This window comes from Hypanus sabinus, chromosome 1, assembly GCF_030144855.1.
Source record: "Hypanus sabinus isolate sHypSab1 chromosome 1, sHypSab1.hap1, whole genome shotgun sequence".
Taxonomy (NCBI): domain Eukaryota; kingdom Metazoa; phylum Chordata; class Chondrichthyes; order Myliobatiformes; family Dasyatidae; genus Hypanus; species Hypanus sabinus.
This window is the reverse complement of record NC_082706.1, coordinates 159197905-159210326: the sequence shown is the minus strand read 5'-3', so window position 1 is coordinate 159210326 and position 12422 is coordinate 159197905. Positions and strand designations below refer to the sequence as shown.

Below are 12422 nucleotides of genomic sequence, written 5' to 3'. Positions count from 1 at the left end.
TTCGAATAAAGTTTTTTCCTTCGACTGCAGTTACCGACTCCGTGTCGTAATTTTAGCGCTGCGTGTAGCACACCGCTACATGGTCAGTATTTAATTAAAATGTATTTTATGTTAGTTTGTTAGTTTTTGAAATGTAAATCTAAATTTGAAGATTATGGTGATCTTGTACAATCTAAATAAGACGTTGTGGCGACCCATTTCCTGACACATCCGAACCGGCTCACAATTAGCCAGCGTTCAGGCTAAGGGAGATAGCCTACGGGGGTTTGTGAGTACGTGTCTTTTGCAGCATCCGCGCCCATGGGGGGCGGGTTGAGGGAGGCTTAAAAGCAAGGCTGTTTAGTTCGAATAAAGCTATCTTTGACTGCAGTTTACTGACTGCGTGTAGCAACCGCTACAACGTGTTTTTATCGCTGGCTGTCCAGAGGGGAGGTGCTGAAACGCTTTGTCGCGCGTCTGGAAGAAGTGAAAACTTCCCTGGGCAGCAAAGGGCTCAGCTTTCCTGAGCTGGAACAGCCAGAGTGGCTGGAAAAGCTACACTTCATGGTAGACATGACAGTGCACCTGAACACGCTGAACACAGCTCTTCAACGGGGTAAGGACGTACAGCCCTGCACATGTTGGAGGATGTTTTGGCATTCGAGCGCAAGTTGACGTTGCTTGCCAGAGATTTACAGAAAGGCACATTGTCTCACTTCCCCAATTTGAGAGAGTTCAAACAATGTCACGACATGATAAATTCGGAGTATTTACATTCTGCAATCATCGCAATGCAAACATCGTTTGGGAAACGCTTCTGTGAGTTCAGAGAGGAAAAAAACACATTATCCTTCCCGGTCACTCCCCTAAGCATCGATCCATCCCTACTGAATACGACTGCATTGTCAGGTGTGAGTCAACCTGAAGAAGTATGATAAATATTTTAATTGCGTATTATTTTACGTATATTCATATGTTTTCATTGTTCAGTGAAATAGTCCTTTTATTTTTCAGGTTGACAGCTGGCTGACGTTATTTTTGGTTTGCTGCTGGCGGCAAATTTAAGTTTGGCGTTTTTCATAAATACAAGAAGGACTCAAATAGACGTTGAGTATTTTACTTAAAAGTAACCTTCAACCCAACGTCTTTTTTTCGGAGTTCAAAATGTTTTTGTTGCATGCAGAAATGTAATTTCATTTTCTCTGCAGGAGTTCATCAATTTCATAAATGCAACACATTATAGTTTGTTTATACATAGCATAAAGGCAAAACAAAACGTTGTATGCAGTGTTATTTCATTTTAAATGTCAAACGGGTTTTGCGGCTCCCAGTGTTTTCTTTTCTGTGGGAAACGGGTCCAAGTGGCTCTTTCAGTGGTAAAGGTTGCTGACCCCTGCCCTAGACATACACCAGCCTGTTGGGTAAGTGTTACATGTAAAAGAGAGGTGAGAGTGGATATCAAACCGCTGGAAAACAATGCTGAAGAGGTAGAAATGGCGGACAAACTGAATAAGTATTTTGTATCAGTTTTCACCGTGGAAGACACTAGCAATATAGTGGAAGCTCCGGGTCTCAGGGGGTCATTAAGTGTGTGAAGTTATCATTACTAGAGAGAAGACTCTTGGGAAATTGGAAGGACTGAAGATAGGTAAGTCACCTGGACCAGATAGTATACACCCTAGGGTTCTGAAAGAGGTGGCTGAAGAGATTGTGAAGGCATTAGTAATGATCTTTCAATGATCAATTGATTCTGGCATGGTTCTGGAAGACTAGAACATTGTAAGTGTCACTCCACTCTTCAAAAAGGGAGGGAGGCAGAAGAAAGGTAATTATAGACTAGTTAGTCTTACCTCAGTGGGATGATACTGGAGTCAATTATTAAGGGTGAGGTCTCAGAGTACTTGGAGGTACATGATAAAAATAGGCCATAGTCAGCATGGCTTTCTCAATGTAAAATCTTGCCAAACATAACTGTTGGAAATTCTTGAAAAATTAACAAGTAGGATAGACAAAGGAGAATCAATTGATGCTGTGCACTTGGATTTTCAGAAGGCCTTTGACAAGTTGCCAAACAATGAGGCTGCTTAACAAACTACAGGCCCATGGTATTATAGGAAGATTCTAGTATGGATAAAGCAGTGGCTGATTGGCAGGAGGCAAAGAGTGGAAATAAAGGGAGCTTTTTCTGGTTGATTGCTAGTGATTAGTGGTTTTCCACAAGGTCTGTGTGAGCACTGATTCTTTTAACGTTATATGTTAATGATGTGGAAGATGGAATTGATGGCTTTGTTGCAAAATTTACAGTCGATGTAAAGATAGGTGAGGAAGTAGAGAGGCTATAGAAAAGCTTAGATAGAAAAATGGGCAAATAAGTGGTAGATAGAAAATTGTGTCAAGAAGTGTATAGTAGAAGAAATGTAAGGGTAGACTATTTTCTAAATGGAGAGAAAAAAAAACTGAGATGGAAATGGACTTAATTTGCAGTTGAATCTGCGATGAGGAAGGAAAAAATGATGTTAGCAGTCATTTCAAGAAGATTAGAATGTAAAAGCAAAAGTGTAATGTTGTGACTTTATAAAGCACTGGTGAGGCCTCACTTGGAAAAATTGTTAGGAGTTTTGGGCCCCTTATCTTAGGAAAGATGTGCTGAAACTGGAGAGGGTTCAAAGGAGGCTCACAAAAAATGATTCCGGATGGAATGTCTTGTCATATGAAGAGTATTTGATGGCTCTGGGCCTGTATTCACTGGATTTCAGAAGAATGAAGGGTAACCTCATTGAAATCTATCAAATGCTGAAAGGCCTTAATAGAGCAGATGTGAAAGGATGGTGGGAAAGTCTCTGACCGGTGGACACAGCCTCAGAATAGAAAGGCATCCATTTAGAACAGAAATGAGGAAGAATTTCTTAGTCAAAGAGTAGTGAATCTGTGGCATTCCTTGCACAGGCAGCTGTGGAGGTCAAGTACTAATGTATATTTAAGGCAGACATTGATAGCTTCTTGATTGGTCAGGGAATAAAGGGATACGGGGAGAAGGCAGGAGATTGAGATGGAAAGGAAAATTGGATCAGCTATGATGAAATGATGGAGCATACTTGATGGGCCAAATGACCTAATTCTACTTATGGTCTTATGGAAACATCCTCTCCACCTGCACTCTATCCAGACCTTTCAGTATTTAATATGCCTCAATGAGATCTCCATTAATTACAGTGCCAGAGACATCATATGCTCCTCGTACATTAAGCCATTCATCCTCTTGAGAACTTCCAATGGACCCTCTTCAGAGCCAACACATCTTTCCTTAAATATGGGACCCAAAATTGCTCATTATATTCCAAATTCAGTCTGACCAGCACCTTGTAGTACATCCTTGCTTTTATACCTCAGCAGAACAACTTTTCTTTGACATTCTAGTACTCTTAAAATGAATATCTTCTTTATCACTGACTCAAACTTATTGTTAACCTTCAGGGAATCCTGTAGGACGACCCCCTTGTCCTTTCACACCTCCAATTTCTGAACTTTCTCCCCATTCAGAAGATAGCCTATACCTTAACACTTCCTATAAAAGTGGATAAGACTATGCTGCATTCCATCTGCCACTTCTTTGCACGGTCTCCCAATTCATCCAAGTCCTTGTGCAGACTCCCTCTCCCTTGGCACTACCAGTCCCTCCACCTATCTTGGTACCATCTACAAACTTGGCTACAATGTCACCAGTTTCTTCATCCAGATCACTTATATATATGAAGTAAAAAGTTGCAGTCCAAACACTGACCACTACAGAAATCTACTAGGTATCGGTAGCCACCCTGAAATGAATCACCTTTACCCCATTCTCTAACTTCTTCCAATCAGTGAGTCTTCAATCCACACTAGCACTTTGCCTCTAATATCAGGGCTCCCACCTTGCTTAGCAGCCTCATGTGCAGCACAATGTCAAAGGTCATATAAAAATCCAAGTAAGTAACATCCTCTCTCTATTGTCCATTCTGTTTGTTACTTCAAGAAATTCAAACAGATTTGATCTCACAAAACCATACTGACTTTTTTTATAACATACCTCAAAGTACTTTGAATTTTATCTTTGATAAGGGATTCCAAAACTCTCTCAAGCACTGAAGTCAGGTTAATCGACCTATCATTTCCTCTCATCTTCCTTCCTTTTAAAAACACAGGAATATCACATTTGTGACTTTCCAGTCTCTTGGGATCCTTAGTGACTTCAATGAAACTTAAAGACTGCTACCAGTGCCTCCACAATCACCTCGGCTAACTCTTTCAAAACTCTATGGTACAGCCCATCTGATCCAGGTGACCTATCCACCTTCAGGCTTTCCGGCTTTCCTTAGTAAGGCCACTATACTCACCTCTGCCCCTTAATTCTCTTGAATTTCTGGCATCTTACTGGTGTCTTCCACTATGAAGACTGATGCAAAGTACTTATTTAGCTCCTCCATCATCTCAGTTTTGTTTGTTTTTATAATTCAGCTGTAATTTAGATGTCATTCTAAATAACTCAGACATTAACTTAAAATTTAGTCATTGTGCTTTTAGCAATTGATTTGCAAATACACTGTTTTGCATTGAATGGAATTGCATTGCGATCTCGTTCTCAGCAATGACAATAAAGCTCCAACTAGCAATGGTGCAAAATGGCAAATCTCATCAGTGTTAAAAAGTATGGCACTAATGATTTTAGTATTCTATAAGAAAAAAGAAATAGAACTCTATATCCTTGGTGCACCATAAACTGCACTATAAATAACTTCATATCTCATTTGAAGTTATTTACTCTGACATACATGATCACCAAATTAATAAGAGATCACTTAATTTGCTTCCACTGACAGTGGTTGAAGAAAGAATATTGGACAGGATTAGGTCCATGTTCTTCTTCAAATGTAATTATTTAGAAAGAAGAGGAGGAAACAACACATTTGTTCCTTGTAGCCTGTGACAAGTAAATACTCTATACCAGTCGACTAATAACACCATGGGTCATTTAACATCTACTTGCAGAGAACCAGTAACATATCCTCCAAAATATGGTGCCATCTGCAATATAGCAAAGTAATGGCTTAGAGTATGTTCTTGAAAGTAGGAAATAAGTCCATTATTCTGGGATGGGAAGCAAGTACCATCACCCTACAAGACGCATATCATGTGAAATCTTATATAATAGGCGGCTACTATTTTGGCCCACGATACAAGAGAACTAGTTCAATGAACATTATTCCCCGACTAATTTCCCTTGTAACCTACTCCGCACACAGTCCAATCAGCTCCCCCTGAATTCTACCATTTTCCTACACATCGGAAACAATTTACTGTGTCTGATTAATCTGTCAACTTGTCTTGGGATTTGGGTGGAAGCCAATGCAGCCAAGGAAAGCCACAGAGAACATACAAACTCCTTACAGACAGTACCAATTGAAAATGACTAACTGGAGATGTGGGGCAGCAGCTCTTCATACTGCTGACTCTTGAATACATAGATCATCGTTTATTCATCACTGCTAGGTTCAATTTCTGAAATTCTTTACTTACAATGGAATGGAGATAATTTCAACAGTAAAAAAAATTGACTTATTATCACTGTGTTTAACTAGGGAAAGATGATAAATGTCCACAGGCAAGAATTAGTGACAAGCTCCACTCAGCTGCCTATTGGTGACATTCTACCATTGCACAAAGATTTAACGCTGTCAACATCGTACTTACACTTTTTATCTTGATGCTACCCCATTCGTCATCCTAAAAAATAAAAAAATAATTTGTTTGGATAAGAATTAATCTAACTTAAAACAGTTTGAAAGCAGGATATATTTCCAACAAAGCAAGGAACTGTGATGAATTTTACATGTCAGGAGATCATCATAGAAGAAAACCAAAAATCAATCGCCAGAGAAAATTTCCAGAAGTCACTTCCATTTCATAAGGCAGGTAACAATCAAATGGCTGGTAACCTATTCACTGACCTTTAGCTTGGAATCCAGATTACCCAAATCAAATGCAAAGCAACTTTGATCAAACAGATCTGCTTCCAAGTTACAACATACATCAAATAATAGTTTAGTAACTAGTCAGTGATGTTATGATGATATTTCGCATCTGAAGACAGACAATGAAGGATACCTATTGGATGAGAAGTTTGTTTCCAGTTAGACCTAGTTAATGACTCCAGCACATTCTGCTGATGAGCTCAATAAGGAGTCCAGCCATGAAGTGCTGGGTGGCATACACAAACATCAGAACACGGTGCCACTTGTAATTTCTGTATTTGGCCAAGCTCGCATGAAAATCCAAACCAGTTAAAATGTAAATCGATGACAACTTTCCACCAATCAGCTCAACATGGCCTAAGAGCAATATTGTCACTAAACCATGGCTCTGAACTTACAGGCCTCAGTCGCAATTTTTTTAAATTTTAGACTAGGGTTTTGTTTACAGATTATTTGTTAAATTTTCTACTGTTGGAGTGATGAGAAAAATATAACAGCAATCTAACAAGTTAGATGACTACATGCTCTTTTGTACCAATGACATGAAATTTCACGTAACGCTCACAGTAGCAGAGCCAAAAGGAAGATAAAAGTAATAGCAAACACGAGGAAATCTGCAGATGCTGGAAATTCAAACAACACACACAAAATGCTGGTAGAAGTAATACCAGTAATGGTATAAAAGTAATAGATTCCTTTTGCTAGATCTTGGGTTAGCCAAAACTGATGCACTCAAAATAAAATGCACCAGCTTGTAATATGGAACATTTCAATTTTTTAACAACATAGGCAAGAACAGATAATGTCAAGATACATTATGACACAGAACTTCAACATTCTTATTCACTTCTAACTCTAGTTTTGGTGACAAAATAATCAAGGGTAATTTAAATGACACTGGGGAAGATAAGTCTCTTGCTTGTGTTACTTCTTAAAAAGTACATTGTACGCCAGTTTTCTTAACTTCAGGACCCAAGAAATGAAAGAAAACAAACCTTTTAACCCACTAACCCCCCCCACCACCACAAGGCATATGATACAACCATACAGAGAAACATTTGTTGAAAAGAAATTACCTTTAGTGTGCCTCCTTTAATCATAACCTTCTGTCTTTCAGGCTGAACTCCAGTTAGTGCAAATAATTGTGCCTTAAAAACCACAGGTGGATCATCAGTGTTCAACTCCAGTCCATCAAACTTCTCCTTCCCCCATTTAACATTTACTAGGAAGCAGAAAGAGTTTCTCATTTATTTAATGACAACATTTGCAACAGTAGAGTTCACAAAGAATAAGACTTGCACAAATACTTGTATTTTGTCTGAGGTGTTCACCTTGTCACCCCAAAAAACACCAGTGCAGAAATGGATTAATGAAGGTAAACTGCTTTTGGGCAATATAAAACTGCTATATGCACTTACTTGACATAAATCTCTGAAAAAACTTATTCATTACCAATACAAACACTGCTTCACTATCAAAAGAACAGAAATGCTTTTACTAACCTTTGAGAAACTTCGCTGACAACAGAAGGACTAATTCCATATTTTGGCTTAACACCTCAATACAATTTAGAAAAACATACACTGTCCTGTTGTCAACCAGATTTGACACAAGACAGGCAAAAGGACAAATTATCACAAGAAAATTGCTGCACAACCCTGAGAAAATTGCCCAAGTGATACAGGAAGTGGATAAGAAGTCAGCTAAACTGGGAATAATATATCAATAACTGGAGTTAAGAATACAAAAGTAGCGACTGGGCTTTTTTCTTCTTTTATAATGGAAGTAATATACTGAGCAAAGGTAGTACATACCAACAGAAAGAGAAAATACCACAAAACTGAGCAATGGATGTTTAAGAGGAGCTGAAGTTCGTTAAGGAAGTGGGACATAAAGAGTACCATTTTGTTTTCCTTGCATCAAAGCTTTGTGCCTTTTTTAAAAAAACTGTTTGTTTATATCTTAATCATATTACTACACTGAATTCCAATGGCATTTCTTGAATCTACTAGGAGTAATTGAGCTTGTGCCTTTAAATACTTTAATGACCTTTACTGATTATGGTGTGTAAGGTGCAGTTTGACTATTGAATAGCTTGAGCAAGGCAGCAAGTGATCTGCACTTGTTTTATTAACAATAAAATTCAATGTAATGCTTGCTTTAGTGATTGCTCCTCTGGATCTCTATGGGCACTGTTGAGTCAAATGCCTCTTCCAGATCTCTTGCCACTTCAATTTGTTTGTGGCTAATTTTTTTAATGTTTCCCAGTTTTCTTCTTCCAAGACTTCTGACAAGGTCCCTGACAGCAGGATAATCTGGAATGTCAAATCACATGGGATCCAGGATGAACAAGCCAACCAAATAAAAATTGGCCTGGAAGGAGACAGAGGTTGTTCTTTCAGATCGGAGGCCTGGTACCAGTGGTGTATTGCATCAACCGTTGTACAACATAATCTAGGTAAGCAGGCCAAATAGCAGATGGAACTAGACTTTGACATGTGTGAGGTGTTGCATTTTGACAATTAAACCAAAGCAAGGCTTGAACAGTAAATGATACATCCCAGAAGTCTGCTGTACAAGAGACCCAAGGGTAGAGGTACCTAATATCCTGGCAGTGGTAGCATAAATAGAAGTGGTGAAGGAGACGTTTGGCACACTAGCCTTCGTTGGCCAGTGCAATGAATACAAGAAATGGAACACGTCATAATTTGTCCCTTTTATCTATGTGACAGACAATGTATTGACACCAAAACAATTTATACCACGCTGAGCTTAACAATTCCATGGAAATGCTATAGTAATTAATGCTAGTAACATATCAAAAATTATGACTCTTCAAAATCAGTTCATTATATTCACTTTACTGGCTCTTGGTTTAACACATCAATAAGTTAACCACTCTGACATAGTAACAAACCCTCACTGCTGAAATGAGCACAAAGCTTTGGTTATGTGCTTGAGCTCTGAAGACTTGGATGTACAACCCTTTAGCTCAGGGAAACCGAAATTATTATGTTTGAGAATGTAAATTTTCTTGAGTAAATGCGAAAAAGCAAGTTTTTTTCTCTCCAAGTCAGCTAAATCTACTTGAAACACAATGAGTCATAGTCTTAGAAATACTGCAAAATCCTACAAAGTGGTAAATTTGGATTAAATTTCCTTTCTGTTCAAACATTATTCTTATGAATTACTATTTTTAATATCAGTCTAATCAGAACAATCACGTCAATGCTTATATACAATAACCAATATATCTTCAAACTATACCCATAAAATCTGTAATATATATTAGTTTATACAAAGACTACAAATAAAAGATAGAACATTTCACTAAGGGCGTTGAGTGGGGAAGTGTTTTACAAAAGAATATATTGGACATTCATTCAATTAAGCATTTCCACTTAAATTAAAATCAAATAAACCGTTTTATTTCATTGGAGTGCAATATAAACTAACACCCGAACGTTAAATTGAACAGCACACACGAAATATGAGATGCTGAAAAACTGAAAGGTTAGGGAGCTGAAGGTGGCAGTAGTAATAGCGGCCGGGACACAGGTTTCTGCACAATCATTGTGGCGGATCTGCAAATGACAAGTTTGAAGAAAATCGAGGCGGGTACACTCTTCGCAACACATAATATGAATATACATACAGAAAACAAATAAACACAGCAAATGCGTGGAGAATAAAATGCGATGAACAGAATTGTCCAAGTTTCTCCGCCTTCGACAACAAAGTAAAAATAAACTCCACTTAGTTGCTATAACACACCAGTCACTGCTACCAGACATCCCACCCCCGCCCCCCAACACACGGCCTCCCCGGCACGGCACCGTCCGGTCCGCTGACACGTGAAGGGAGCACCCGAACACCGCGAAGGCCGGCTCCTAGGCTTTCGAGGCCTACAACGTGCTTTCCACCCTGTTCTAAGAAAATAAAAGCTTGTGTCTTAACGCAGATCCCAGGCAGGGCCGGGCCTACCTGTAAAGACAGGCATTTTGCCACCAGGCGCTGCTGCTGCTGTAGGAATTGATGGGCAACCTCGCCCACGCTCGGCCTCATTCAAAACGTCTCTCCACTGCGCTTGCGCGCCGCTTCACTAGCCGCTGCCTTGCCTGCCGGCGATCGATTTATCGGCGTTCCATGCACAAAGTCTGACTTGCTGGTGGGAGGGACGAGTTTTCGATTCCAAGTTTGTGGGATCATGAGATTAGGGGTGTGTTTAGTGCACTGTTTTATGGAACAGACGGGCATCCGTCAAATGTACTGTGCTGCTGTTTTTGTCTGATTTCTTTCTTCCAAATATGTATCAGATTTTATCACCAGGAAAGTTCTGTGCTCCAAATCCACCTTGGTTTCTACCAGTTCTTATCCAGATCTTGTTTGGCCTGCTGAGTTCCTCCAATATTTTGTGTGTCTTGCTTTGGATTTCCAGCAGTTGCAGATTTTCTCGTATTTCTCATAACGGAGCCCCGAATTTTTCACTGAACCTTTGACAAGGCTGTTAAAACTAATTATTGATATTTATAGTAACATTCAATATACTTGCAAGAAAATGTATAGCAAATCTTTGCGGAATTCAGGCAAAGTTGAGTTCTGGGCAGAAAGCAGAAAAAAATACTCCAATAGTACCAGGGATAAGAAACCTAAGTGAAGATGCACGGCTTTACAAGACCTAAGAAATGCGCAAAACTATGTCTTTTAAAATCAAATAAATGGTTCCATTGGTGGGCGGTCAATGAAAGGGCAAATATAAAGGGGTTTTCTGAATAATTAGGAGTGACATTAGGTACCTGTATTTTACCCTTCATAGCTTGTTCTGATTACAACACTAACTCCAAAAATGTGAAACTCCAATTAAATTCTTCTTGTGTGAAAATAACGGAATATTGAATAGAATGTCCCTATTCATTCCTCAAACCGTTGATGGTTCTTATGCAGGATCTGGGAAAAAAGATGACTTGATTTTGCAAATTGTGATACAGCTTAGCAGAAACTTCAGGCTTGTCGATAGACTGGTAATTTGTCAGGCAAGGAGGGCCTCACACCATTTTACACTGACGAACTTCTCAATAGCAGCCAAAGTACTTCTCCATCATGGGTCAGAGGTTTCCAGGAGCCACTAAGAATGTTACACGTCATCAAGAAAGCTTTGAGTATATTCATGAATTATTTCTTATGGTCAGCTGGTAATCACCCATGGCAGAATTCTGATGGACTGCTTCTAGCATGAAAACAATATGGGTTGCCCAACAGAGCAAAGTGAGGGTAAAAAGAGAATCAGAGCTAGTATTTTGGCCAAGAAGAGGATGCTGAAATTTTTTTACTACTATTTCCCGCGAATCTGAAGGATTTTGAGAAGGCAGCGTTGGTGGAATTTGTCAGAAACATTTTGGAGAATAGGGATCACACTTGCCCTTTAGACAGTCAGTTTTGTACCTGGCCAAAGGTGTTACTTTCCAGACAATCGTTTCCACAATTGACTAGAGGCTATTCCTGCACCTGAAGGCTTGATGAGTTTCATTATTGAGATCTGCCTTTATTTTAGTTCCTGAGATTCAGATTAAAGGTCATAAAATAAACAGTACAACAAGGTAATCCAGCAATGAACACAAAGTGCATTATGATGCAAAAAGAAATTCTAAAGTGACTAACAGAATAAGGAAGAGAGATTGAAGAATATGGCAGCAGAACAAGAAAGGACATGTGAAACAGCTGATTGACTCAGAAGTCTGATAACAATGGGGGAAAAAGCTGTGTTTAAGTCTTGACATTAGAGCTTTCAATCTTAAGTATTTTCTTCCAGAAGGTAACGGAGAAAATGGGCTGGCTAGGTTATCAGATATTATTGACTATATTATTTGCCTTACTGCATAAATATGTTGTGAAGATAGGATGGAGAGTTGTGGCATGTACTGAGTTGTGTTTACCAGTATCTACGGGTACCAGCAGGTCAGAGTAGAGCAGTTGCCATACCAAGCTGAGACTTGTCAGGTTATTTTCTATAGTGCATCTGTAGATGTTCATGAGAATTCTCTTGTACATCTCCTGGCAAATCTTTTGAGATATCTATTAAAGTAAATACAGCAATGCACTGAATAACAGAAAGAGGCCCACAACATGGGCAGGTTATTAAAAGGTGACAATGTGTTAGAGCTCAGCCACGACAAACATGCAAAATGCATTGTTCGTATTTTGGTTCTGAGTGTGTTCACCATGTGTTGACCACTGTCATTATTTCTGAAGAGAACCTCCAAGAGGCAAAATGAAACACCACAGTGAGAAAAATTGGTGGTGGGGGGATACGTAGCCATGTCTGGTATTGGTTAGTATCATGACTTGCCTGCTGCTGTGGAGAAAAACACAGATGGAGACAAATTTAAGGATTTACTGCAGTATTTTAAAATAACCTCACTGATGGGAAAGTCAGTT

General features: G+C 39.1%; 1 protein-coding gene across 1 annotated transcript in view; it reads right to left on the bottom strand.

Annotated features, from left to right (window-relative positions):
• The window catches only part of usp14 (ubiquitin specific peptidase 14 (tRNA-guanine transglycosylase)), a 56800-nt gene extending 46675 nt beyond the window's left edge, over positions 1 to 10125 (bottom strand). The window contains exons 1-3 of the mRNA XM_059979885.1: positions 9972 to 10125; positions 7064 to 7209; positions 5707 to 5739 (exon numbers count right to left, since the gene is read on the bottom strand). Coding sequence (XP_059835868.1) covers positions 5707 to 5739; positions 7064 to 7209; positions 9972 to 9987 — 195 coding nt within the window. The 5' untranslated portion in view covers positions 9988 to 10125. The remainder of the gene's footprint in view (positions 1 to 5706; positions 5740 to 7063; positions 7210 to 9971) is intronic.
• Between the last annotated feature and the right edge of the window lie 2297 nt (positions 10126 to 12422).